This window comes from Ilyonectria robusta (genome assembly GCF_021365365.1).
Source record: "Ilyonectria robusta strain PMI_751 chromosome Unknown BGZ61scaffold_37, whole genome shotgun sequence".
Lineage (NCBI taxonomy): Eukaryota > Fungi > Ascomycota > Sordariomycetes > Hypocreales > Nectriaceae > Ilyonectria > Ilyonectria robusta.
The window spans coordinates 225,002-252,280 of NW_025764471.1; the positions used below are offsets into that span (position 1 = coordinate 225,002).

General features: G+C 52.5%; 6 protein-coding genes across 6 annotated transcripts; 3 read left to right on the top strand and 3 right to left on the bottom strand.

Moving 5' to 3' along the window:
• Positions 1–5,845: 5,845 nt before the first annotated feature.
• BGZ61DRAFT_564130 (putative B56-delta regulatory subunit of protein phosphatase 2A) lies at positions 5,846–7,867 on the top strand (the record flags this gene model as incomplete). Its single annotated transcript, XM_046255886.1, has 3 exons — positions 5,846–7,140; positions 7,190–7,488; positions 7,537–7,867. Coding segments are annotated over exons 1-3 (1,692 nt in total), but the record flags the coding sequence as incomplete, so codon positions are not given.
• Positions 7,868–9,096: 1,229 nt separating this feature from the next.
• BGZ61DRAFT_499608 (uncharacterized protein) lies at positions 9,097–9,848 on the top strand (the record flags this gene model as incomplete). Its single annotated transcript, XM_046251427.1, has 2 exons — positions 9,097–9,244; positions 9,277–9,848. The coding sequence occupies 2 exons, from the start codon at positions 9,097–9,099 to the stop codon at positions 9,846–9,848; spliced, it is 720 nt and encodes a 239-aa protein (XP_046096136.1).
• Positions 9,849–10,132: 284 nt separating this feature from the next.
• Positions 10,133–10,499, top strand: BGZ61DRAFT_539829 (uncharacterized protein; the record flags this gene model as incomplete). The annotated part of the gene is made up of 2 exons (XM_046254839.1): positions 10,133–10,317; positions 10,367–10,499. The coding sequence occupies 2 exons, from the start codon at positions 10,133–10,135 to the stop codon at positions 10,497–10,499; spliced, it is 318 nt and encodes a 105-aa protein (XP_046096137.1).
• Positions 10,500–10,819: 320 nt separating this feature from the next.
• Positions 10,820–13,671, bottom strand: BGZ61DRAFT_485518 (uncharacterized protein; the record flags this gene model as incomplete). The annotated part of the gene is made up of 3 exons (XM_046249719.1): positions 10,820–12,524; positions 12,632–13,183; positions 13,250–13,671. The coding sequence occupies 3 exons, from the start codon at positions 13,669–13,671 to the stop codon at positions 10,820–10,822; spliced, it is 2,679 nt and encodes an 892-aa protein (XP_046096138.1).
• Positions 13,672–15,851: 2,180 nt separating this feature from the next.
• BGZ61DRAFT_151890 (uncharacterized protein) lies at positions 15,852–17,026 on the bottom strand. Its single transcript, XM_046237377.1, has one exon. It carries the CDS (start codon positions 16,571–16,573, stop codon positions 16,046–16,048), a length of 528 nt encoding a protein of 175 aa, XP_046096139.1. The 5' UTR covers positions 16,574–17,026; the 3' UTR covers positions 15,852–16,045.
• A 379-nt stretch (positions 17,027–17,405) lies between these two features.
• On the bottom strand, positions 17,406–18,223 carry BGZ61DRAFT_464288 (uncharacterized protein). Its single transcript, XM_046247474.1, has one exon. The coding sequence runs from the start codon at positions 17,996–17,998 to the stop codon at positions 17,750–17,752; it is 249 nt and encodes an 82-aa protein (XP_046096140.1). The 5' UTR covers positions 17,999–18,223; the 3' UTR covers positions 17,406–17,749.
• Between the last annotated feature and the right edge of the window lie 9,056 nt (positions 18,224–27,279).

The following is a 27,279-nucleotide window of genomic DNA, read 5'->3' on the forward strand; positions in this document are numbered from 1 at the left end:
TCGCCGTCAGGTATGTCAGCCACTTGGCTAGCAATGGAAGCAACTATGCTGCCGTCAAGAGGAAGCCGTTGCAAGCGATCCTGCCTCACGACGATATCGCGATAGCCCGGGTGGTGGCGCTGTAGGTAATGCAGCCAGGTCAACAGGCATGAGCGGCGTACCCGGAAATCGCGAGCAAACTGCTGCTGGAAGTGAGGGTCGCCCTCCATATTAGGAGGCCGCAGGAGTACGATATCTAGCTCTTCAGGTAGGACTGGGAGCTCTTCAAATAGCCTACCAACATTGCGAAGGAAGTGGACAACGTGACCGCGGTATTTGTATTGAGCACCACGTACCTGTAGGACCTTCACGTGTACGTGAACCCTAGCAATCAGTATCTCCTCAACCATTGTTAGGCCAGGTAGATTACCGGGGACTTCCCCGAAGTCAAGGTTATTCGCAGCGCTAAAGAAGTAGGGCTCGGTAGGGGTTCTCTCCCTGTCTCGACTAATGCAGCGGCTGCAGATTTTCAAGCTATTTCTCTTCATTTCGAACCAATGCTCCCGGCAGCGAATGCAACGATGCATCTTCTCGTCATCCAGGGCGGTATAGAACTCCCGCACAAGGGCCTGATCCTCCTCACTAAGGGCAGGCAGGTTAAGGTCCCCCGTAAAAGGTGGATCAGCTATCTGATCAAACTGTCGCTCTTGAGGCTCTGGCCGTGGCCGTGGGCTAAAGGTGCCTTGACGTGTATAACGGCCGCGGCAATGACCCTGTGGCAGTAATGAAGGTGTGGCAGGGAACGATTCCTCTGGTATAGGCGTGCCTAGCACAACCGGAGCCGTTGGAAGAGTGCCTTGAGGAATTGGCGTTTGAGGAATCGGTGTGCCCAGAACTACTGTTGGCAGGCTAAGGGTAGGAGTGATAGGGGAAGGTCCCTCTACCGCGCTTGGGGTAGATGGCCCCAGCTGAGGTCTAGGCAGTCCCTGGAGTGTGGGCGCCAGGCGACGGAATAAAGCAGGCGTGGCAGGAGGTTGTAAACCGTGCACAGACGCAGGCGTTGGCGCAGCCCGTCTTGGAGGCGTCAGGTTAGCTAGAGAATCGGTCCTTTTCGTGGCTCTGCGTGGCGATAGTCTCAAGGCGATATTCCGCATGGCGACAACGGCGGCTCGAGATCCGGCTTCCCGTTCCCTTCGGCGTGCCCTACAGCTAGCACACTCTCCTGTAAACTTCGTAGGGTCCTTGACGCTTCGAAATTCGACTTCGGGCAGGTCTTTCTGGCAGGTACGGCAGTTTCGAACTGCCTGGAGTATATCGTCCTCCATCTGGTCGTATATATATCCCACCTCTTACCCACCTAGACTGCTGGATATCGCTCGGGCAAGGAGGCTTCGCGACAACTTACGTCCAGTACCATAGAGAGGTTGTCTTTGAGGTAGTTAGATCAGGTCTGAATGATCAGGGAGGAAACTGCACTGCTTCCCGGAGGCAGGGTAACCGGGGAATCTTGAGAGGTAGGCCCGATGCGGGAGGTGATATGTGAACCTAGATACCGTTAGCAACCTGATGGGTTTGATAGATTCGACGGAACAGGGAAGCAGCCGCCACGTAGGTTAGTGTAAGGATTGCATTGAAGAAAAGAAGAACCTGAAAGCTCTTGGAGAGCTTGCCAAGCTAGCTAATTACCTGGTCAACGCTCAGGGGTTTTTGCGGCTTCATTTGGTGGCGTTATCAGCGGACCAATTCGTGCGCGAGTTGAGTACAGGCCAGGCCAATTAGCCAATCAGAGGAGGTTTTATGCTCAATTCTTTCTGACTGAGTAAAACGCCCTTCGGGCTGAATTAGCAACACTGACTGTAAATCATGCTACAAATTCTGACTAAATCCACCAGATGCCCTCGAGGAAACAGATTGACTAGGCCGGGAAGTCGGCCGCTGCGATGACCTGATAACCTCGATCAGAGCGGCCTTTGCGGCATCAGGATATCCCCTACGGAAGTCAGCTATCCTAGACTCTGGGACCACAATCCATATCTTCAACGAGATCTGCCGGTTCCTAGGATATCGGCCTGCTAGAGCCGATGACGTCCTTATTGCCGGAGAACACGAAGTCCTAGTCCAAGGATACGGCCAAGTCAACATTATGACCAAAGGACCTAAGGGCCCTAGGGTTATTCCTCTGTTCGATGTAGCCTATTGCCCTGACTTCCCTTGCAATCTAGTATCCCTACGAAGACTGCAACGTCAGGGCTATTGGTGGGACACACGCCCAGATCACAACTGCCTAAGGGCCTCAGACGGTCTGATCAGATGCTTCTTATCTGATCATTATGACCAATTCGTCCTAGAATACGTCCCTTGTGACGCTGCCTTCCCTGCCCGGCACAGCCGGTTCAACTCATCAACCCGACCTAAGGCAACAAAGCAAGATGCCCGCCGTTGGCACCTACGGCTAGGTCATCCGGGACCTCAAGCCCTAGAAAGGCTAGTCAGTAAGGTCACCGGGGCCCGGATCAAAGGGATCACAACCGTCAGCTGTGATGACTGCGGCACTTCCAAGATGACCCTACAAGTCAGCCGCCGGCCAAGAGACCTTCCAGCTGGACCGGGTCTAAAACTAGCAATTGACTTCCATGACCTGGAAGAGGACCCAGAAGGAAGGGTTAGTCTGTTATTGATAACAGACTGCTATTCCGGTTACATCTGGGACTATTACCTTAAGACCCGGCAACACAAGGAGCTTATCGCAGTCTTCAAGGACTTCCTAGGTCACTTAGTCCGTCAGTATCAGCTGAAGCCTCGAGTTGTTGAGTGCGATAGAGAGATCCTAGGAAAGTCCGAAGACCGGCCCCGGCTAGTATATCGGTTCTTTACCGGGATGAGCATTATCGTGGAGTCAACAGCTGCAGACACAGCTGCCCAGAATGGCGGAGCCGAGCTATCCGGCAAGGTCATCAAAATCAAGGCAAGGGCCCTACGGGCCGGAGCCCGATTTCCCTCTTTTCTTTGGGTCGAGATCTATCGAGCTGCTGTTTATCTCTACAACCGGACCCCTAGGGGGGTCAATAACTGGGATCCCCCCTATGCCCGGTTCCACACAGCAATAGCCCAGCGAGACGGTCACGGTCAGGAAAACAAGGTCCCTTATCTAGGCCACCTACGGGTCTATGGATCTAAGGCATTTGCCTTGACCCAAGACGCCCTGAAGGGCAGGAATAAGCGGCAGCGGCTAAATCCCCGTGCCTGGATCGGCCACCTTGTGGGATACCAGTCAACCAATATCTATCGGATCTGGAACCCGGCTACTGGGAAGATCATCTCTACTAGAGATGTCATTTTCAATGAAGACGAACAATTTAATGGAGACATCAACCAGCTACGGGATGATCTATTGCACGTCAGCAGAGAGGAATTGGACCGGCTGCTGAACCAGGTGGAAGAGGCTCAACCGGATCAGTCACCAGAAGAAACAGCTAGCAGACTGACCTCTAGGTGGGATGAATCCCACAACGAGGATCAGAGTGATGTCTATGACGAGGATCAGGACGATGTTGCTGACCTAGGCCCGAGGGATCAGGTCTATGACCTAGGTCTAAGGGATCAGGTTGATGATATTGATTCTATCCCGTATGTAGATGGACCAGAAAATAGGGATATAGGGATGACACTATCAGAGGCTAGGTCTGATCAACCAGCTGGTACTGTTGTGCATTCTAGCGATAGGGTTGAGGGAGAATCTCAAGGAAAACTAGGGGAAGGATATGACGCCTTAGAAGGCAGTCAATCTGGTGCCCCTAGCTCCTATGATAGAGCCTACCCGACTCCTGTATCTCTGCTGCCAGCAGCACTTCTAGCGATGACAATCCAGGATGCCTCGGATCCACCAGGTGGGCTAGATCCTAAAGACCCTAGGGTCTCTAGGGTTGAACGGTCTGATATCTGGAAAGCTGCCTTCAACGCCGGAAGATTAGCTAGCCCAATAGGCACCCTCGACGGGAAGGTCATTGATAAGGCTAAGCTGCAACGGATGTTGAGGAAACCTAGGTCTGTTCATCAGAGTCAGCTACCTAAGCTGCCGCGGCACCATCGGGATCTAAAGGATCATCCGATGGGGGTCCAATTTGAACAGGCTGAACGGGACCACTTGCGCAGTCATAGGGAAATGGAGTCATGGATCGAGATAGATCTAGATGATCCTAGAACCCTAGGGAAACAGACCCTCGATTGCATGTGGGTCTACGTCTACAAGCTAGATAAGCATGGCCGATTCATCAAGTGTAAGGCTAGGCTAGTTGTTCGAGGAGACCAGCAGCCGAAAGGGCTAGACGAAGAGACCTACGCCGCAACCCTAGCCGGAAGGTCCTTCCGAACCCTGATAGCAACAGCGGCCCGATTTGACCTGGATCTCATACAGTATGATACAGTCAATGCCTTCGTCAACGCCAAGCTAGACCGTCACATCCTAATGAGAATGCCGCCTGGATACAGATCAGCCGGAAAGATTCTACTGATCCAGAAAGCCCTATACGGTCTACGGGAATCCCCTCTCCTTTGGCAGAAGGAACTCACAGCCACACTCCAAGACCTAGGCTTCAAGCCGGTCCGGCACGAGCCCTGCTGTATGACAAAGGACGGGATCATCGTCTTTTACTATGTTGATGATATCGTCTTTGCCTGCCGGAAGGATAAGCGGCAGGACGTTCAGAAGGCTGTTGCCGACCTTAAGGGTCATTATGACCTGACCGGCGGACAGGATCTTCAGTGGTTCCTAGGGATCGAGGTCATTCGAGACCGGAAGAAAAGACTGATCTGGTTGTCCCAATCCTCGTATCTAGCCAAGATCGCTAACCTTGTGGATGACCTAGATCAACGGCATGAGACCCCGATGAAAAGGGAAGCCCTGCAGCCGTACGAGCAACGGGCCTCGATCCCGTCAATCCGACGATACCAACGGAAGGTCGGATCAATCCTCTATGCAGTTGTTATGACCCGGCCAGATGCAGCATTTCCGGTCTCTCAGCTAGCTAGATTCAATTCGAACCCAGGACCGGATCATCATCAAGCTGCTGATCGAGTCCTTCTGTATCTCAAGAAGACCAGCAGCCTAGCTCTTCAATTCGGCCAGGACGATCTGTTCCTTATAGCTAGCGATGCTTCCTACGCAGATAACCCTGACCGGAAAAGCTCCCAAGCCTACGTCATGAGACTATTCGGAGGAACGATCGGATGGAGGGCCAACAAGCAGGATACAGTCACAACGTCAACGACTGAGGCCGAGTTACTAGCCCTATCTCAAGCAGCTAGGGAGGCTATGTTTATCTCCCGGCTGGTTAGAGAGCTAGGGATCCGGCTGGAAGAGGAAAAAATCCACATTCAATGTGACAACCAGCAGACGATCCGGCTTATCCACCAAGAGATCAATAAGCTGCAGACCAAGCTGCGGCACGTTGATATACACAATCATTGGTTGAGGCAGGAAGCTCAGAGGAATAGGATCCAGGTGGACTATATCAGCACAGAGGAAATGATCGCTGATGGTCTCACAAAGACCCTCAGCGGCCCGGCCTTTCAAAGATCAGTCCAGCAGCTAGGTTTGGTCGATATCTCAGACCGGCTAGGGCAAAGGAAGCTGGAAGAGATAAAGGAAGAAGATCTAGAGATGTGATCACGGCAGCTTCAGCCGACCCGGCTTCAGCTGGGGGGGTGTGTTGGAAGATGACCCTGTATTACGAAACCTCTGATAGATTGATATCCTGACCTTAGTCAGAAGAGGGGTCAGATAACCCCTCTTCCGGCCGGTCAGGATGACCGGCGCAAGCAATAATCAACATCATCATCACTGCTTTGAACACTATCCATTTGATCAATTTAACCGTGACGGATCCAACAAATGAATAAATTAATTAATCAATAACAAGTTACGTCAGAGTTAAGCGTTGCTCACACCCTCGTCCCCCACGTCACATCTAGGTGATGCCCGCAACATGCCGTTGCCACCGCATAGTACTCACACCGGAGGAGATTCGGGTCAGTCGAACGCTGCTCAGCAGGGTTATGCCTCCGACAGCTTTGGCTTGGTAGGTAGCGCTTTAAGTCCTAATGATAGCGACTCCAGCTCCGGACTGGCGCGGACCGTCGTTATCAGCTCAGTCCCGGCGTAAGTTTCGAGATCCTCGCGCATGCTGTATTGCTGACCTTGATCCTAGCATCTTTCCCCACCGAGGAGCTGCCGAAACGATGCCTCACGACTCAGCACCGCTAGCGGCCAGCCAGACGTCGGCCCCGACCCATCGGGCAGTTGGCAACTATGATGCGATATCAGAGAAACTACAAACGCCGAGGAGACAGCGCTCGCCTCACTTCAATATCCCCATCCATAGAGAGCTTGAGCGTCTTCCAAGTTTCCACGAGGTGCCCACGAACCAACGGCAGGAGCTGTTCATGCAAAAGATCAGCCAGTGCAACGTCATCTTCGACTTTAACGACGCGAGTAGTGATGTGACATCCAAGGAGATCAAGCGAGTTGTTCTGCATGAGCTACTCGACTACATTGCTAACAGGCAAGTCATCACGGAGTCCGTATACCCGAAAGTGGTCGGCATGCTCGCCAGGAATCTCTTTCGACCTATCCCGCCACCAATGCAGCCCCAATACGATATATTCGATCCAGAAGAGGACGAGCCAGTTCTTGAGGTAGCTTGGCCACATATCCAGGTCGTTTACGAGCTTTTCCTGCGCCTCATCGGGAGCCTGGATTTCAAGACGAACATTGCCAAGGGCTACATCGACCACAGCTTCGTGCTTCAGCTTCTGGAGCTATTTGACTCCGAAGATCCCCGTGAGCGAGGCTTCTTGAAGACGATGCTTCACCGCATCTACCTCAAGTTCATCAATCTCCGATCCTTCATCCGGCAGTCTATCAACAATGTCTTCTTCCAATTCACTTACGAAACCCAAAGATTCAACGGAATAGCCGAATTACTCGAAGTCTTTGGCTCTATCATCCACGGCTTTGCTCGGCCTTTGAGGGAAGAACATAAGACCTTCCTGACCAGCGTGTTACTCCCTCTCCACAAGCCCAAGATCCTAAGCAAGTACCACCCTCAGCTGACTTACTGCGTCGTTCAATTTCTGGAAAAAGATGCATCAGTTACCGAAGAAGTAAGAGGACGCAGATGGTCTTCTAGTTATCGCATTCTGATTAGCCTAGGTGATTCGCGGACTATTACGCTACTGGCCCAAGGTCAGCGGCACAAAAGAGGCCATGTTCTTGAAAGAAGTCGGAAACATCTTCGAAGTCATAGGACCTGCCGAATTTGACAAAGTTCGGGAGCCTCTCTTCCGTCAGCTTGCTAAATCTATTGCTAGTCCACACTATCAAGTCGCTGAGTGTGCACTGTGCTTCTGGAACAGCGAGTACTTTCGCAACCTCGTCAGTGACAATGTGGAGATCATCCTTCCAATCATGTTTGCGTCCCTTTGTGAGACATACAAGGGCCATTGGAATAGGTAAAATGGACCCCTGTTGTTGGCAGGCTTATTGCTCACGGGACTTAGGACGATCCATGGAATGGTGTATTCTGTCATGGCTTCATTTATGGACATTAGCCCGCAACTCTTTGACGACTGTTTGCGCCAATACACGAAACAGAAAGACGGTGCGGCGATGAGAGAAGCCATACGGGAACGCAAGTGGGCAATTCTGTGTTCAAAAGCTAATCAACGAAGAGCATCAGCCAGTGTCGCTGACGTTCCTATGCAAAGGCATACCGAATGTCCATCACCAGTCGACAAAGCCTACCATGCCATTGGAGACAGTCGAACGCGCCTTGACTCGCTCAGACTCCAGGATGGTACTGGTCGCCGTTCTAGCGTCCACGAGCAACAAACTTGATACAACGAGGTAGCGCCCGCAAGATGGTCAAGCCTCCTCCCACAGCCATTTTGTTTTGCCCGAGACACCACCTAGGCATATCACCGACCCCTGAACCGGCTGAACCAGTTGAAAGATTCTTCGTCTCCATGATTCCTGCCACACCTCGCTTGGCATGACCATGTCAGCGTTGCCCTGACCCGTCGGTCTCTCCGTGCTGTTGGCCCGCCAGACCGGCACGACAAGAGTTAGTCTTGTGGTCATTGATCTATGCCTCAGCTCTGGCGGCCTCCTTTAACGATTCTGCCGGTCAAGGGTGGCAGCTGTTGATGGTAAGGTATACTCTCTACTCCACACCTCCCCAGCATGCAGTTTACACCAACACCCCTAGGGACAGATAACACAACTAGATTATAGAAGAATGGAGGCAAGATTCTCGTGGGAGCCGTCCCTGTTCCCTTGGCATGCTCTTAGAGTAAAGCCCGAAGCGGTTGCTGTTGAATGCCTCAGCCTACAGACACCGTGGCACCACCTCGGAGAAGTGTCCCATAACGATCAAATTTATCACGATGAGTCCCACAGATTTTTTATCGACTGCATTGACCACGGCATTCGTCCTCGGTGCCGCAGCGAATTTATCAACATCTGTCAAGGTCATCCTGCAGTATCGAAACACTCAACGAAACCATCGAGAGACGAGCTCAGTATCCGTGGTCCCTCCATCATTATCTACAAGGCATCCTCGTACATTCACGGCGGTGGTGATTACGCACTGCGTGATTGCTACCGGATCCGCACTTACATTCGCAGTTCTGATGCAAGAACGTGGAGATCCCTGGTCAACGTGCCTGAGCTCTCCCATCATCGTCTCCAGCATGATTAGAGAAGTAAGTGCATATCCTGGCTTTGGTGCAGTTCTAACGATCGAAAGTGCTTGTGTGTTGGTGGTTCCCCCTCAAAATGTGCCTCGTCTATGCGCGGATCAACCCACGTCGTCGAGTTCTCGGGGCAGTGTACCACACTTTGATCCTAAGCATGCTTCCTCACCTTCACGACGATATCAATGGCCCTGACACCGCCCTTCGCTTTAGAGCATCAGCTAAACGCGGGAGCTAGACGAGCCAGCCCGGCACGTGCCGGGACACCCCCACATTCCTCTAGAGAACCGAAGCAAGGTATGGGACTTGCTGGCCAGAGAATTCTGCTCGGACGATCTGGACCGGATCGCCAACAGGCTCTGGTGGATGTCAAAACAGGACAGCGGAAATATATCGCCTCTCTACCGGCAGTTGGTGAAACGGCGCACCATCGTCGTGACGGAGGACCCGAAGCTCCACCTGGCGTGGATCGACGATCGCATCTTCATCAAGCCGCTCCCGCGGTACATCAGTCGTACGCATTCTGGAGGGACTATCTCTGCACAGAGGCCGGCAGCGGAGGTGAACGCATTCGACGAGCGGCGCTGGGCTACCTCCGGACGTACTACCATCTCGTGAAGCACGAGTCCGACTTGTGCATCGCCCAGGACCCCAGCCTGTGCCTCGTCCCGCCGGACATCACCTGGGAGCAGTTCTGCGACTTCACGTCGAGCCTGGGGGACATCGCAGACCGAGACGTCTCCCTGCGCTACGCCTACGGCGAGATCCGCCTGACGCGGCTCAACTTGTACGCTCCGCTCCTCCTCGGCAAGTCGCACTTCCAGAGGGTCGAGCACCAGTACGGGACGTATTTTGCGCGCTTCTACGGGCCGATCCTGTTCGTGATCGGGATCACGTCGGTGGTCCTGAGCGGATTGCAGGTCGTCGTGTCGGTCGGGGAGAACGGCGGGGGCGGTTGGACGGGGGCGGCGCTCTGGGTCGGCGTCACGGCGATCGTGACGTCCTGCATCCTGCTCTTCACTTTGGGCCTCCTCCTGGTGTACAAGGTGACGAAGGAGTGGAAGTTTGCGATCCGCGACCGCCTCCGGTTGTTGGAGGAGAAGCGGGCGGCGGAATGACGATGTTTGTACTTGTTCGAGTCCAGGCTAGCGGAATGACACGTCTTCGTTTGCCCCATACCACTGATCGTGCTGTCTATGCGTTCCAGGATCGAGAAGCTCAATGGCCCCAGCGTGGCGGGAAGCGGAGCTGGCATTTCGCTTAGAAGACAAGCCTCCGCGATCAACCTTGTCTCGCGACAGGGCATTCATCCCCTGGAGTCTTTCTTGTACCATCTGCGTACCCTTCGCCTGGTCGGGGGAACGAACTGGGGTGAGTCCAGCAAGTCATCGAGAAAGAATCGATGACAGAAAAACTCCGCAACGACAAGAAGATGCTCCAAGATTCTCTTGCCGCTGTCAAGAAGGAGGCAGTAGAGAAGGCCAAAGACCTCTATAAGACTACAAAGGACATATTGCAGGTACAATCAGCTCTCAATTGGCACCGTCAATTTAGCTTCAAAATGCAAAAGGCAGATGAAAACACAATGTAAGCCATTCCTTCCACTTCATTGCTGGTCCTTGCTGAATGAAGGCAGCCCCAAACAACTAGACGATCTTTACAAGTCAACACGTACCTTGATCCAAGGCTGCGCGGAGGATCAGGGCCGAGTGTACGCAGTTATTGCCGGGACGGAGTGTGGGAGTCCTTCAGGTGCGCTTTCATTCTAAGTGAAGGAAGAAGTAGGAGCAATGAAGCCAGGCCGCTGACCCTGAATAGATGAGTGTCGCTGCGACTGGAATGCAGTGCCTTACCATGCGATGTCTGTCTTGCTCGTCGAATGCTTGATAGGTGCCAGCCGAGTTCTCAAAATATCATTCTAGCTCTTAATCTCCTTTCCCTCCTAAAAAGTCGTGGGCTTACTAGGTAGCCTAATATATGCAGTAAATGTGCTGGCAGCGACTGAGAAGTGGTTTTTATCATGAATTAGCACACGAGGTTCATCTAACAAGCGCCCCTACATGTTCATCTTTCAAAATTGTCTCCTTTCCTATGATAGGTCGCTCGCTTCCTCCCAATTAGCTAGAGTTGCCGCCGAGGATGCTGCGTCCGGATGGTCTATATCAAGCACTCGCTCTCGTAGGACAACGCAGTTTCGCATCAGAGCTAGAGCATCTCTAGAGCGGCCTTGGTCTTTCCAGATAATGGCCAGGTTGTTCATGCTGGTCAGCGTCGAGGGATGCTGCTCTCCAAGAACATTCTTCGTCGTCTCCATCACTCGCACTTGTAGCTCTTCTGCCTCCTTCCATCGCCCTTGGTTCCAGTACGTCAACGCCAAGTTGGCCATGCTGCTCAGCATCTTGGGATGCTCCTCTCCCAGCACCGTCTTCCTCGTCTCCATCACTCGCAAGTCTAGCTCTTCCGCCTTCTTCCATCGACCTTGGTTCCTATACGTCGACGCCAGGTTGGCCATGCTGGTCAGCGTATCGGGATGCTCCTCCCCCAGCACCGTCTTCCTCGTCTCCATCACTCGCAAGTCTAGCTCTTCCGCCTCCTTCCATCGCCCTTGGTTCCAGTACGTCGACGCCAGGTTGGCCATGCTGCTCAGCGTCGAGGGATGCTGCTCTCCAAGAGCATTCTTCGTCGTCTCCATCACTCGCACTTGTAGCTCTTCCGCCTCCTTCCATCGCCCTTGGTTCATATATGTTACCGTTAGGTTGCCCATGCTGGTCAGCGTATCGGGATGCTGCTCTCCAAGAACATTGGCCCTCGTCTCCATCACTCGCACTTGTAGCTCTTCCGCCTCCTTCCATCGCCCTTGGTTCCTATATGTCAACGCCAGGTTGTTCATGCTGCTCAGCGTATCGGGATGCTCCTCTCCCAGCACACTGGCCCTCGTTTTGACTGCTTTGTCGCCCAACTTTCTTGCCGCCCTGTAGTTCCCTATAGTGAACATATACCGTGCACAATTTGTCAACAAAAGGGCCCACTTCTGCAGGTCCTCGTTTGGTGGCTCCTCCTCCAACATCGACTCAATGTGAGGAAGTAGCATCTGACAGGTGGGCCAGGTCTCGAATGCACCAGATGGAAAATGTCTTGACATGGCCCATAAAAATACCTGTCTCCATCGTTCTGCATCGTCAACCATAGACAGCCAAGCTCGTGTGCAAAACTGCACGAGGGAATGCATCTCGCATACATCCCGCGTTGCTGTCACAGACACGAGCGAGTAGCCACAGAGGACATCTAGATCATCCTCAAATTCATCCCTATCTTCGTCTCTGTCCACATTGCCCTCCAGTTCGCCCTTATAGTTGTGGAGTACAAACTCCGGGATGCCCTGCGGATTGAAGAAGCTCATAAGTGAGAGCAGGTTGGCTGCGGATGGTCTCTCGCGGCGTATCTGCTCAAGGGTTACTTGCCACGTCGTAACCACGGAGTTGGAGACGGTCTCATCCCGTCGAAGATCCCCTGCGTCGCTATTGAGGAGGCTGCCCTTCTTCTTATTACTTTCCCGGAAGGTGTCCAGGTATGTCTTTACCGATATGCGGGGGGCGCGACGGTTGATGTATGCCGCCGCTTGGGTAATGGCCAGCGGGATATAATCCAGAGCACGAAGAAGATCAGCAGCGGCATTCTTGTCAGAGTCTCCCTGCAGCTTGTTGCGGAAAAGCAGAAGGGCTTGGGCGTCATCCATGGCTGAGATCCCGTAGACAGCCTTATGGCTACCTGTTAGCTTCTCAGCGGCGTCCATGCTGCGTGATGTGACGAGGATGATTCCATTGCGGCATTTCGGTAGGAAGACTGCGAGTGGCCGTTGCACGCTCAGTGCAGCAGGGTTCTCGTCCGCTGAATGGCATACTGCCCCATCTCTTCCGGTGCTGGAGTTGGGTTGAAGAGGTTGACGTCGTCAACATTGTCCAAGACCATCAACCACGGGCCAGCTTCCTCTCTCTGCAGCCAGTCGCGAACAAGCCCGAGCACGTCGACGCTGGGATCGTTTCGCCTAGGTAGCCGTAGATTGTCCGCAATGGACCGGTATGCCTCTTCAAACCTTGGCTTCGAACTCGCGTGTACCCAGAAGACGCTGGTTTGCGGTGACGTGTCGCGGACGTGATGCGCAAATTGAATGGCGACCTGCGATTTACTACGGCCAGTCAGCGTGATGATGGTCTTGCACAAGATTGTTAGCCACTCCGGCTCGTACCCGAATCCGCCCATGCCTACGAGGGCCATGCGACCGACGGGGCCTGTATATTGGTCTTTTATCCATGCCATAATGTAGGGTCGGTCGACGAAGTCAGGATCGCGTTCGAACGGTAGGCTGAAGCAGGGCTTGCGAGCTATCGATACATCCTCTTCGGGTTGGAGCGAGACGCCTTCGATCCTCTGCCTGATGTCGAGGAGAAGCGTACTGCAAGGACGATGCCGTCAGCCTGGTCCATCGTACTCAAAACATCCAGACGGTTTGCTGACTTACGTTTGGTCGATTTGCAGACCTAGAGTGATGGTCCGTTCATAGCGTTCTAGGTTAGAGACGATATCGCTGACCTCCTTGCTATCGAACGGCCACTTGAGAGCACGAATTCCGAAACGGCGCATCGCCTTACGGGCCTTACCCGGATCCAGCCTGCTCTGCAACTGGGCCAGCTCTGATGTGCAGGCATCAACAGAGTCGACCAGTCTTCGCGACGTCGCGAGCGCTTGACTACTCGGGTCATCAAGAAGATGCCGAACTCCTTGGAGGGTTGTGCCTAGGTCGTCCAACCGGTGTCGGAGGCGTGTGATGTCGGCCCTAGCATTGCCGACGGCGGTGGAGTAATCGAGGCAGAGGACAGCGACTTTGGCGGACAGGTCGATGATTGCGATGACGCTTGCGGCGAGTCCCACCGCCTCGGCCATGGTACGCGATAACGTACTGATAGTCAGGGAAGTAGTTTTCGAGGGAGTCTAGCTTGCGCTTCAACAGCCCGAGATGATGAGGGAGGGGATCTGGCAACGGTACTCAGGTGAGTGCCCAACGAGGCTGTGGCGTGGCTGAGTTGTCGACGTAGACTTCCGCCGAGGAGGCAGAAGCTCTTTCGTGCATTTCGCAATGATTGGCCCGACACAGTACATCGCTATTTTGGGAGAGAGGCAACGGCTGATAGTGAAAATGAGCACAAGAATCTGTTCTATGGAGGCGCTTGCTCCCGTCGATGTCCGCGGTCAGCGGTCTCCTAGCCCTGCTGTGGGGCATAGCGCGTCGTGGACGCGTTGGGTCGCTCACTACTCCGTGGGCGGCTGGAGTGTGTGACACGCGTAGGACGATCGTCAAGACCTGTCCCGGATTAGTGAGCAAGGGGCGGGTCGCTGGGCCCTGGACTCGTCCTGGCTACCAATCAGCCGAACCAGAGAAGGATTGCGTATCAGTAGAAGAAGACCAGGCTCTACGGATGGGCCTGACCTAAATATCCTCTCGGATGTCTGTGGCCCCTGCCCAGCACGCGTATGCACGAGGCACCGGGCGCTCATACCGAGGGCAACACCTATGGTACCTCTGCATGCAAGTCGCGTTACCTGCAGTCAGGGATTCGTTGATCACTTCTACGTACTCTATTGATCAGAGAAATAGAGGTGCTACATCTTAAGGTTAGTGCTATACCAGGAATCTCTTGTGATCTGCCTAGTCTCATGAGACTTTTCCTACGATCTTGATGATCGCATTAGAGATCTCTTTTCATTCCTATGAGGTATAGGATATTACAAACTTTCTCGCACTATCTCCAGGCTAGGACCAGGTATCTCGTGTTATATGAGGGATCTCAAGATGTCGGGGATCTTCCTCGGGATGTCTGCTGAGATTTCTCGTCCAAGATTGTCTAAAATTAGAGAACTCGAACTAAGGTACTAGCAACCAGGTTCTTCTTGTTTGAGGTCATTCTAAAATTAGAAAACCGGGGCAGTGAGGCTGTCCAGTGTACCAACTCAATCCCCTTATCCCTCGCTCTTTGGTAAAATAGGTGACAGATGATGAACCCTTGGGCTTGAAACAGGAGCCAGTTTGGGCTCGGACCTATTTCCTGATGCGTTCAGTTCTGTGGCTCCAACACCCCATCACTTCCCCTTTCCAGCAAATGATGACCTTGTCTGCGTGAATTTTACCTGGACTTGCAAGTGCTTGTTTCTCATCTTATCTCGCGTGGATCATCGAACACGCCTACCACTGCCGCGCCCTGCACTGCATGGTCACATCTCCTTTGTGCCGCGCAGCCGCATTAGCCCCCCAACACCCAACATACGAATAAGTATCGGCCCTTCCAGGATTTCCAGATCTCATCTGTTATTTGTCATTTCGCTCTCCACAGCCAGGACAGTGGTGTTGGGATGTGGTACGTTGGCGGGTCTAGAACTGAAGCTGCCTCTCGCCTGGCCGCAACGGCTCGCGAGAGGCTGGCTACATACTGAATAAGGATAATATTGCATCAATGACAAGACTAAGCGGCGTGACGCAAGCACCACGTGCAGGCTGCAGAGAAACATGACCTCAGCTCACCCGCGTTGGGTTGGGCTTATAGGGCTGAGTGATATCGTCACCCGGCCGCGCGAACCTGCGACAGAGCCCGTGCGGGCAAGGTCCAGGGCTTGGGGCTTGGGGCTTGAGGAGGGCATCCCTGGTCGAGCTGCGTGTCGTGCCATGATGCGGAGAGACGAAATGTGAGCCTCATTCGGAAGTGCGTCGCATCCGGAATTTGCGATGCGATGCCTGGGACGGAGGGTGGCAGACGAATATAACCTCACGCGCTGCGCGCGTCTCCCCAGATCCTCACATTCTCGAGACAAGCGGGTGCGCGGGTGTACGCCTCTAGATGTGAATCGATTCCCCCTCCCTCTCGGTCTCTTCATCATATTTGTTGTCCCAGCCGTCGTTGTCTTTGTCTCTGTCGCCGTCCTTTCCTATCCCACCTATTTCCGCCTCTCCTCTCCTTCATCAACCTCGCCATGCTCGCTGAGATAGCTCTCCCTCCCCTCATCCCTCGACGGCCGTTTACTCCTGAACCCCAAGATCCTGACCCTCCACCTACGCCACCAGGAGGACCCCGCGTGCCTCCTCCGCAGCCAAACCCGCCGCCTTCTCCTCCTCACACGTTCTCGCTGCATAGCTATCTCCGCGCCGTAGGCTGGCCATTGAACGACAACCCTCCTCCGCCGCCACCTTGCGTATCAAGCTTCAAGCTCCCCGGACCAGCAAGGGCTCTATTCCTACCACCAGGACCCTCCCCAAGGATCTCAGAGGCTAAGGGATGGGGACGGGAGGGGTAGGGGTGGAAAAGGCAAACGACGCCTCGCAAAGCCGCAGCGTTGCTTGTCCATTTTCCATCTCCATTTCCCTATCCCATGGCCATGACCATGTTTCTCGAGGGGCGATCACGCCAGGGTTCGACAATGGGAGCCGGGACGCCATCCCCCCCTCTTCAATCCCCTCAGGCCCCCCTCCAAGACGAAGGGTGGGATACGACCGCGGATCGAGCCCGTGATTGCGAGATCTGCGTGATTGGGGGGATTCCGGATGGGATGCTGATGGGACTGTGGGGGGGAAGGGGGACCCATCGACAGACCCATGGGGGCCGGCCCACGCCCTGCAACTGCAACCACGGGCCACGGGCCACGGGCTACGGGCTGCAGCTAGTTGAAAGGCTTGGCGCATGAACGTCGCTCCATCCCTGTAGCGCCAATTATCCGGCGTTTTATAAGCTGGGTTGGGCCTGGGGTACAGCGCAGGGACTGCTATATCAGTAGTATCTTGGGAGAGAGTGAGGGGCATCGTGGGGCAGGCAGGCTGTCGGAGTTGGGTCTATTTACTGTTCTTTGCGTGTTTGGGCTGTTCCTTGCTGCTGTTTGCGTGTTGGTCCTACGCAACCCCATACCCACTCCTCGCCGGCCCCTCTCACCACCGCGTCGCTCTCTCACTCTCTCTCACGTTTCTTGCGTCTTTCCCAGCTTCGGATTCGGAGAGAGCTTCCCCACAAACCATGGATAGGCCCTAGGCCACCAGGTCCTTGTCCCTCCCAGGCTATCTCCCGTCCCAACCCGCGGCTCTCCGCCCCTCCTATCGTGACTCCACCATCCTCGGCCCCTCACTAATCCCATTCCTACCCTAGACCCAAGATGGGGTTCGGTTGGTAAAAGGGTGGTGCTCGGCCTATTAACTATATTTAGAACAGAGGCTAACAAACGTTAGCCCCGAGACCGTGATCTCAGAGCTCTTTAATGGCCCTAAAATTCAGAAAGAGACAACTGGTCTCTGGATAGTCTCCACCAGCACTACTTTGTCCCTTGGATTGGGTGCGTTGCCGTAGGCAAAGCGGTGTGCTCAATCCACTGCGTAAAGCACATCTGCGAGACACAGCGCGCTTCTGCGCTGTGTCAATTCTTGGCAATTGGATAGTTTCTGGGTTATATCTTGTTATCTTGGTTTGTGAACCATGCAATGGCGAACCAGCAGCGTCATATGCTAATGCTTCAAAACGTTAGGCAATCCATCCATCCCACTCCTTCTCCCAGAGGGTGCGCCGCCCCTTTGAGAAAAAACAACGCCCCGGCGCTGGGCCCTGTTTTCTAATGACGGGCGGCGCCCGGGGCATGTGTTCCGGGGGCGATGACGGTCGGCCTGCAATCCCGTGGCAAACAATGCCAATTGGAAGGATTCTGTAACGGAATCATGACGGAGCGTGGGCCGGCCGATGACGTCGATGGCCGGGCGGAGGCGTGGATGAAGGTTGCACGACCGCGAGCCACGGCGTAGCGCCGTCTCGGAATTGATCTTTAGGGTCCTGCTCGATGAGGGCTTGTGAGGGTGCTAGTGGAGGACAGCTAGGTAGGGGGGCCCCGCAATTCCTTAGCCTGCGCCTCGGTCGCATCCTTGACAGCGCCGTCCTAGCTACGACGAGTGTCGCTTCCATTATACCGTCAAGATCTCCGCCGCAGTTTCCATCCCTTGCTATCGCACAGCGGCAAGGTAGCGAGCCCGCCTCGACGTCTGCGGTTGAAGAGCGATTTGCTCGAACATATCCTGCAAGATCTTAACCTTCTTGTCGCATTCCTCAAGCGAGCGCATCGCGTCGTCAACATTTCCGGCGAGGCGGATGCCTTTCATTTGACCTTTGACAATCTCGAGAGTGTGCCGAACAAGGCCAGGCCGTTGGCCCGCTGCATGAAAAGCCGGCGGGAGGTCTATGTCGTCCTTCATAGTCTCATATTTCTCCGTAGCCTTTCGGAGCGTAGTGATCGTGACTGCGATGGAATCAACGACTTTTACCGCCAAGCATCTTTGACCGAACGACAAGATCAGGCTTGTACGATTGAATGGTGCTGATTGTGCACGAAGCTTGTGATGGTAGGGGCTCTAGATCGGGATAACTCATAGGCAAAGGCAGGGTGCGGCCACCGTGCGGGTTCCTTTTTGCTTCGAGGCGAGCGAAACGAACAAGATATAATACATCCATTTTGCCCATGTTTGAATTTGGATGTGCTTGCTGCCCTTGTCCTCTTGTGGGATACAATACCGGTCGATCCAAAGGTAGGTGAAACCGACTCCTCTTGTCACCTTAATGGCATAATCAATAACGTTTGGCGTCTTACCTACAGCGTCATATCTGTCAAACGATATTCCGCCCCAGCCGAGGAGGCGTCCCGACCCACTTGGGCACCGTTGTTGTGTATATAACTGGGACCTTCGTCCTCTTGACTTGAGCAGTGATCAAGGCCAATTTGACTCTCTACAACCCTCACATGCATGACATCTTTCCATTTACATGTGACAATATCGACAGCAACAGAGGAGCGATCGCATTCGTGGACGATTTCACAGCCTGGGTCACAGGGCCAACGGCACAAAGCAACCGCGAGGGCGTCGAGTCAATCATCGAAAACGCGTTGGATTGGGAGAGGAGAAGCGGCGCGACGTTTGAGGCGGACAAGACGGCTGTCATACACTTCACTCGGAGAGACTACAAAACCGACTCAAATCCTTTCACAATCAAGGGACAGGTGATTCATCCAAAAGACCATGTCAAGATCCTAGGAGTCGTCATGGACGCCGGGCTCAAGTACAAGGAACATATTGCGAGGGCAGCCTCTAAGGGTTTGAAGGCAGCAATGGAACTGAAGAGGCTAAGGGGCTTGTCGCCAGCAACAGCAAGACAATTATTCACAGCTACAGTAGCCCCAGTTGTGGACTATGCCTCCAACGTGTGGATGCATCGGGTCAAAGACAGACTCAAAGGACCGATCAACAGGGTTCAGAAAGCGGGAGCACAGGCAATTGTTGGGACGTTTAGTACCGTGGCGACAAGCGTGGCAGAAGCAGAAGCCCACATTGCTCCAGCACAACAAAGGTTTTGGAAGAGGGCAATCAAGATGTGGACGAATATCCACACCTTGCCCGATACCAATTCTCTTCGCAGAATGACATCTCGCATACGAATGTTCAGAAGATCTCACCGGTCACCGCTCTACCAGGTAGCAACGACTCTAGTTGATATCCCAATGGAACAGCTGGAAACAGGGTTGAAAGCCACTCCACTCAATCCACGCAGTGGATCCACTCGTGGATTCCACTGACCACTCCACTGGCAAAATTCTAGTGGATTAGAAGTGGAGCAGTTAGGGGCGCCCATATAATTTGGCAGAGAGACCCTAACAGTGTCTGATGCGCCCCACCGTCACAGTAATCCTTCTACCCTATATCGAAATCATGAAGCTTCCAGAGAGTGCGATGTTACAATACGCAAATTAAATGAGTACTATTCGAATATTCTGTGTTTTATCATTCGAATGATATAGATCTCGACTTGTGCGCTTAAGATTTCCTCATGGAATCCCATATCGTCATGACGGCAGTTAATCATTCATACATGGTCTAGTTGCAAAACCGCATTTCGAGCACCTCGACTATCCACGTTTTGGACTCATGGTACGAAATTTATACTATTCAATAGACTTCTGCAAGACGATTCGAAAAATGCATCCAGAGGCTTCATTATTTCAGTACTGCGCGAACAATTGCTAGATACATTTACCGCGTCAGTTCGTACTTGGATGCTATTAGGGACTTAACGAATTCAGCCCCTCACGACTTGCTTCCCCACACAAATTAGTCTGAGCAGGAAGTACCCGAAACATCTGCAAGATGCGGACATAATGTGCTACCTCGACGCGTTGGACGCGTTTTTTCGCGCTCCCTCGACAACCTGCTGACCTTTGACTGCCAACCATGCGTTGCGATATCGACCTGATCAAGACATCTTTTTACCATGACCTCGCCTGATTCTTACGTCGATGTTTCCGACAGCGGCGGCCCCCGAATCAACGCCCTGCCCGACGCCCTATCCTCCCCGTTCAACTTAGACCCCCTCTCTCGACATCCACGACATCGGGTTACGCACTGCGAAAGTGATGATCTGCGATCCTCTCGCTCAATCTACGATCCTCTCGCTTACTGGCAAACCCGGTAGAAAGTTTGGCACGAGAAGCGATTCAAGTATCCAAACTTATCGCGAATGGCGCTTGATTTTCTCACAATACAACCCATGTCTGCAGAGTGTATGAGCGTCTTTTCTCAGCAGCAGGTCGGATGGTGAACCTTCTGCGCTACCAACTTGGAGCCCAGATTATCGGGATGCACCAGGTATTGCATTCCTGGCTGAGGGCGGGTATTATTCACGATTTAGATCCCTTCTTTATCTCGGTAGACGAAGAAAAAGTTAACGTCGAATTGGCTCAGATGTCAGATCAGCGCTTGAAGGGTGGGCAACAAAGTGGCTAACTCAGGTGGCGAGCGCTCAAGACTAGATGGAAGCCAGTTTGAGATAGTCTCACTTGGAGCTTCTGGAAGTTGGAACTAGGCACTTACGTGGGCAAAGGCTTCGGGAATAGCTTCACCATCGCGAATGGAGGCACTTGTCAATCCACCCAATCCACCCTAATCCACCCTAATCCACGATGGCTTCCAGTGGATCCACTATCCTGAGATATTCAGTGGATTATGATCTACCCACTCCACTCGAGCAGCCAGTGGATTGAGTGGAGTGGCTTTCAACCCTGGCTGGAAACCATTCAACCACTTACGTTAGCGCCATGGGAAGAATGAGTGGAAGCTACTACCGATGGGACGGCAGCGAGAGAGGCAGAAGCAGGTTGGGCCATACGCGTCGCGGTGAGCAGCTCCGCGCGGAACGGCATAGTAGGTGTTGGCGGAGCAATCCAGATTCCGTTGTCCATGCAAGGCGGTCCGAAACTCCAGACCTTCTCGCTCACCCTTGGTCTGAGAACAGAACAGAACCCGTACAGCGGAGAACTTGCGGCGATGAAATATGCTTTGAGGCGAGCCCTACCATACTTCAAATATCGCAGCGTCGCACTGATCACGAGCAACAAAGCTGCTCCGCTCTCACTCAAGCAACCCCGTCAGCAATCTGGACAAGAATATATACGCTGTATTTACGATTTGATTGAGGAACTACGGGATGATGGAAACATTGTGAAAGTTCTGTGGCTACCCTCAAGTGCCGAGAACAAGCTTCTCAAGCATGCCAAGGAGGAGGCTCGGAAGGCAACACAGCAAGGAACCATGCCCGAAAAACAGTGCTCTAGCATGCGGTCGACGACGCTCAGAATTGCGCAATCGAAAGTCGACGCGAATAGGACACTGCCGGAAAAAGTTGGAAGACACTCCAAGCGAATAGACGCAGCACTGCCAGGCAAACACACGAAACAACTCTACGACCAGCTATCATGGAAGGAAGCGAATGTGCTGGCGCAACTCAGAACGGGCATGGCAAGACTAAACTCGTACCTCTTTCACATCAAAGCGGTATCATCGGACCAGCGTGATTGTGGACAAGCGAGAGAGACGGTTGAACACTTCCTCTTCCGATGCCGAAAGTGGACGGCATACCGTACAGAGATGCTTCAATGCACTAGCACCCAGAGGAGCAATGTCTCTTTTTATCTTGGAGGAAAGTCACCATCTGATGACCAAAAATGGACGCCAAACATGAAGGCCGTTCAAGCGACAATCCGATTTGCATTGGCCACAGGCCGCCTCGATGCAAGCTAACTAGGGAGACAGGCCTCTCTCTATCAACCCCCTTACACCCCTACTATTTCAACTTCACCCCACCCTCACCCCGTGCCAAAATAGCGAACACCGCTTCAGCCGCCGTGGATAGGACACTGAACACTTGAAGAATACCATACGCCACCACCCTTTCGACAACCCCACCCTTTCGTCAGGCAAAAAAAAAATTCCCCCACCAAAACTTAACACTTTCATTTACACGCAGCTTGACCAGAATAAAAGTTATTTAAATGCGGTTGCCTCTATCAAGTATAGAATTGATAGAAATTCTTATTTCAGGTCTTATGCAGTTGAGTGGGGCACGCGATATATGTGGGTCGTTGTAAGGAAATATCACCACTTCAATCCCCAATTTCCTCACCGCTCTTTCCCAACATTTCTCCTGCTAGTCTCTCACAACACGATCAAAATGCCTTCATCGCGGCCTCGTTGGAAATATACGGAAGACGACATGGCCGAGGCTATACTGGATGTCACCGATAATGGCTTGTCACCCCCTCAGGCGGCTCAGCGACGGGGAGTGCCTCGAACCACTCTAATCGACAGACTTAACGGCCAGACAGCCATAAAAGAGCAAATTCAGCCTGGTCAACGGCTATCCAAGACTCAGGAAGACAAATTGGCTTTCTGGATTCTTCGTCAGGAGTCTCTGGGATATGCTCCGTCCCACAATCAGATTCGCGCTTGCGTCATGGGCTTGCTAAGACAACAAGGCGACCAACGGGAATTAGGACGCAACTGGGTAGCCAGATTCATTGAGCGCCGCCCAGACCTTAAGACTAAGATCGGTAGACGTCAAGAAGCCAATAGGTTTGACTCCTTTACGCCTAAAGCGGTTCATTGGTACTTCGATATCAGGGAGGGCCAGTACGGCTGGATTCGGCCAGAGAACACTGTTAACGTTGACGAAGGGGGTATCATGATTGGTTTTGGCAAGCCTCCATGTCTATTTTCTCCATAGTTTTGAAATTTGACTAACTAGACTCTCTTCCTTAGGCTTGGATAGCCTGGTGGTCGGAAGCGCGGACTTAAAGCGAAAGGCTCTTCTCAAGGGATGTTACGACCCAAGATGGGAACGGTGCGAAGACGGAACGGAATATCACGCATTCCGTGCCGACCAATAAAGGTGTTCGTCACATGCAAGTCGAACGAGGTCGGTTCGACTCCGTTCGACCGACCAATGAGGTTGTCCGCATGCAAGTCGAACACAGTCGGTTCGACTCTGTTCGACTCTGTTCGACCCACAAAAACAGGAAGTATATAGTTCCATTCGTTTGCACATTTCCTATGTCGAGATAGCTCTCCAGCTTTCAATACAATTTGATTACTCAAGAATATTTCTTGACATTATCAGACGTGATACGCAACCCTACGCTCAGCACACTACGCCCCGTCACAACTGCCAACATAAACCAATCGGGTTACGGTTTACTACGTTGGGAACCTTGACCGTCACAAGGGACCACAAACTCGAAATTGGACCTCGTTCATCGAAGCTATCACTGCTGACGGCCGCGCCTTGACTCCTGGCATAATCTTCAAGGGGAAAGAACTCCAAAAACAGTGGTTTCTTGATGAATTCAAGAAGATAGCCGACTGGCATTACATAACTTCACCTAACGGGTGGACTGACGACCACATTGGCGTTGAATGGCTTGAAAGAGTCTATCTGCCCCAGACCATGCCTGCCGACGACTCTGACGCGAGACTAATCATTTTAGATGGTCATGGGAGTCATGCCACAGTATGTTCTTCGTTTTCTTCAGCTCAAGGTCACTACTGAGCGACGGAAGGATGAATGGATTGCCACGTGCTTTTTGAACAACGTTTATTGTTGCTATCTGCCAGCACACTGCTCTCATGGGCTCCAGCCGTTGGACAATGGAGTATTCAATGCCTCCAAAGCCGCATATCGACGAGAGTTGGAAAAGTTCGCTTCATTGACTGATTCTGCTCCGATGGATAAGGTCAATTTCATCAGAGCCTACGCCAAGGCTCGTGAAGCGGGAATGACGAAGAAGAATATACTCTCCGGCTGGAGAGTTACTGGCAATTGGCCGATTTCACGTGCCAAAGCTCTGCGGCACCCAGAAATCCAAGGGGATAAGCCGAATGACAGCCCAAGGAGGACTCCAGAGCGGGCGCCGTATTTTGGCTCGGACGATACACCAAAAACCAGCCGCCAAATTCGCGATCTTGGGCTAAACAAAACACCAAAGACACGGAGACGATACAACGTGATAGCCAAAGGCTTTGAGACTCAACAACAGACGTTAATAGCGCATAGCGTGAAGATTGCTAGTCTGGAGGAGGAACTGGCCCGTCTGAAGAGAGGGAAGAAGAGGAAGGCAGTTCCGAATCCCAATAAACGGTTTATGACTCTTAGCGAGGCTCTAGCCTCTGGAGAAGCGATTACCGAAAAAGGAAGCGAAAGGAAGCACGTTGTGGCGAATTATAGCTCTTCCGGGGAGTCAGGGTCAGAATCGGAGGCTGCTTCGGTAATTGAAGTCGGAGAAGAAATCGTACCACCTCAGCGCACCACCCGGTCGGGGAGGCTGATAAAACGGCCTAAAAATCAATAGATACATCAATTGTAGGTTTACACCAAGCAACCATTTGCAAATAGCTTTTATTCTGGTCAAGCTGCGTGTAAATGAAAGTGTTGAGTTTTGGTGGGGGAATTTTTTTTTTGCCTGACGAAAGGGTGGGGTTGTCGAAAGGGTGGTGGCGTATGGTAGGCTTCAAGCTAGTTCGCCGTTAACACTACTAACCCATGGGAACCCGCAGAGAAGAAGGAACATGCGATAGGCAAGGAAGTATAAGCAACAAGAGGACTCAATATGGGCTGAAGGAGACCATGACACAATTTGGGCAATGTATATGTATTTTAGTAATTAGTGTCCTTTCGGCTCTGGTGCCGCCGGGCGTAATAAATTGTATTGTATTGTATTATAGCCACATATCTTTCTCGCCCTATTCTCGATGTCTCACACCTGCGTGGGCCACCACACCGGCTCCTCGGCAATGAACTTGAGGCGACGGCGGCGGAGCTACGACCTCCGCACCGTCGATGAGGGACCCGAGCGCGGCCATCAACGGCGTCCTGGTCTGCGTGGACTACTGCTGCGACTGTGACGACGACTTTGGTTACTGCACCCGCTGGCTGCCTCAGATGCAGGGCCATATGCCCATGTAAGGGAGGAAGGCAAAGGAGTATAAGGTGCGGGCCCCGTGGCGGGAGGGCAAGTTGTAGACGTACTCTATAATAGCGGGCCTGACCTAAATATACCATGCCCCACCACCCTTTCGGACGCACCACCCTTTGGGACTAACAACTGAGGCCGTTCCCACCAAAAAACCACCAATTGAATTGACCAGGTACCTAATCAATTTTGAGGTTATACACAAACGAAATATACCATTCCGTAGAGAATTGACTCCTCTATTCGTATCGTCGCTTTTTGACGACCCTACCCGACCTGGTGGTGATTTGAGGCGACTCCAGCACCGTCCCGACTTGAATTGTTGAAGCCATCTCCACGTCTGATTCCGCCTCCTCCTCCGAGTCAAGTTCCACCACAATAGTCAATCCGCCGTCTACAACTTCCGGAATCCCTTCATCTTGGGCCAGAGCCTCGCTGAGGGCAATGAATCGCCTATTCGGGTTCGGTATGGCCCTTCTCTTCTTTCCTCTTTCCAACCGGGCTACCTTCTCCTGCAGGCTGGCAATTTGGACTTTGTGGGCCGCAATGAGTTGTCCTTGGGCTTCAAAGCCTTTGGCTATAATGTTATATCGTCGTCGAGTGCTAGGGGTTTTGCCTTTGCCCAAATCACGGATTTGACGCCCGACTTTTGGTGTATCGTCTGAGCCCAAATAAGGACTAGATTCTGGAGGCCCACTCTCTGGCCTCTCTGCCTTGTCTTATTGAATTTCTGGATGCCTCAATGCCTTAGCCCTGGAGACTGGCCAATTCCCAGTTACTCTCCAGCTGGATAATACATTCTTTGGGGTCATCCCGATCTCCCGTGCCTTGGCATAAGTCCGTATAAAATTGACTTTGTCAACAGGTGCGGAATCCGTGAGAGAAGTCAACTTATCAAGCTCTTTTCGATATGCCGTCTTCATGGCATTAAAAACTCCATTATCCAATGGTTGGAGGCCATGAGAACAGTGGGCAGGGAGATAACAACAATAGATGTTATTCAAAAAGCACAAGGTCATCCACTCGTCCTACCACTTTATGTTAACATTGACCTTTGGGAATAGAAGTGACGAACGTACCGTTGCATGACTTCCATGGCCGTCCATGATGATAAGTCTGGCGTCAGAGGCATCTGCAGGCTTAGTCTGTGGCATATACACCTCTTCGAGCCACCTAACGGCGATGTGGTTGTCCGTCCACCCGTTGGATGAGGTTATATAATGCCAATCAGCTATTTTCCGAAACTCGTTCAAAAACCACTGCGATTGGAGCTCCTTGCCCTTAAAAATGATGCCAGGCCTAAGAGCACGCCCGTCTGCGGTGATAGCCTCAATGAATGAGGTCCAGGTACGGGATTGGGAGCCCTTAAGAAATGCCTTCTTCTTAGGCTCTGCACTTCCAACCACCAAACTGTCCAGGCCTAATGGAATCAATCTGATCAGTTACATCCATGAATAAAGGCATGAATACCCACCAAAACCGGACATAATACCTCCCTCGTCCATGTTAACGGTGTTCTCCGGTTTGATCCATCCATATTCCTTTTCTTGTGAGGGAACGATCATGTGACTTTCATACTTTATGAATAGTCTCACTTTATGAATATTGTGTAAATAGCTTAAGTCAGAGCTTTCCTTAGGAATCTCTTTCTCTCCTTGTAAACAATCATTTTGCCCAAGTCGCACTCGACCTCGTTCGTGCTCTTGTCCCGTCACATTTCTCGGATATCAAAGTACCAGTTCACGGCTTTGGGAGTGAATGAGTCAAACCTGTTGGCTTCTTGACGTCTTCCACGCTTGGTCTTGATCTCTGGATAACGTTTGATGAATCTGGCTACCCAGTTGGCCCCCAATATCCCCTTGTCATTTTGTTGATTCAGGAGGGCCACGACACAGGCACGAATCTGACTGTGAGAGGGAGCATAACCCAAAGACTCTTGACGAAGAATCCAGGAGACTAAATGAGCTTCTTGATTCTTGGAGAGACGTGCTTTTAGCTGAATCTGATCGGCTAAGGCACCTTGTCCGTTGAGTCTATTGGAGACGGTCTGCTTTGGCACTCCCCACTTCTGACAAGCCTTGGTGAGGGATAGATGCTTGTTTGTGACGTCTGATATAGCGTTAGCAATAGCTTCTTCTGAATAAACGTGTCGAGGCCTTTTACGAGTCATTTTGATGACGTTGTTGA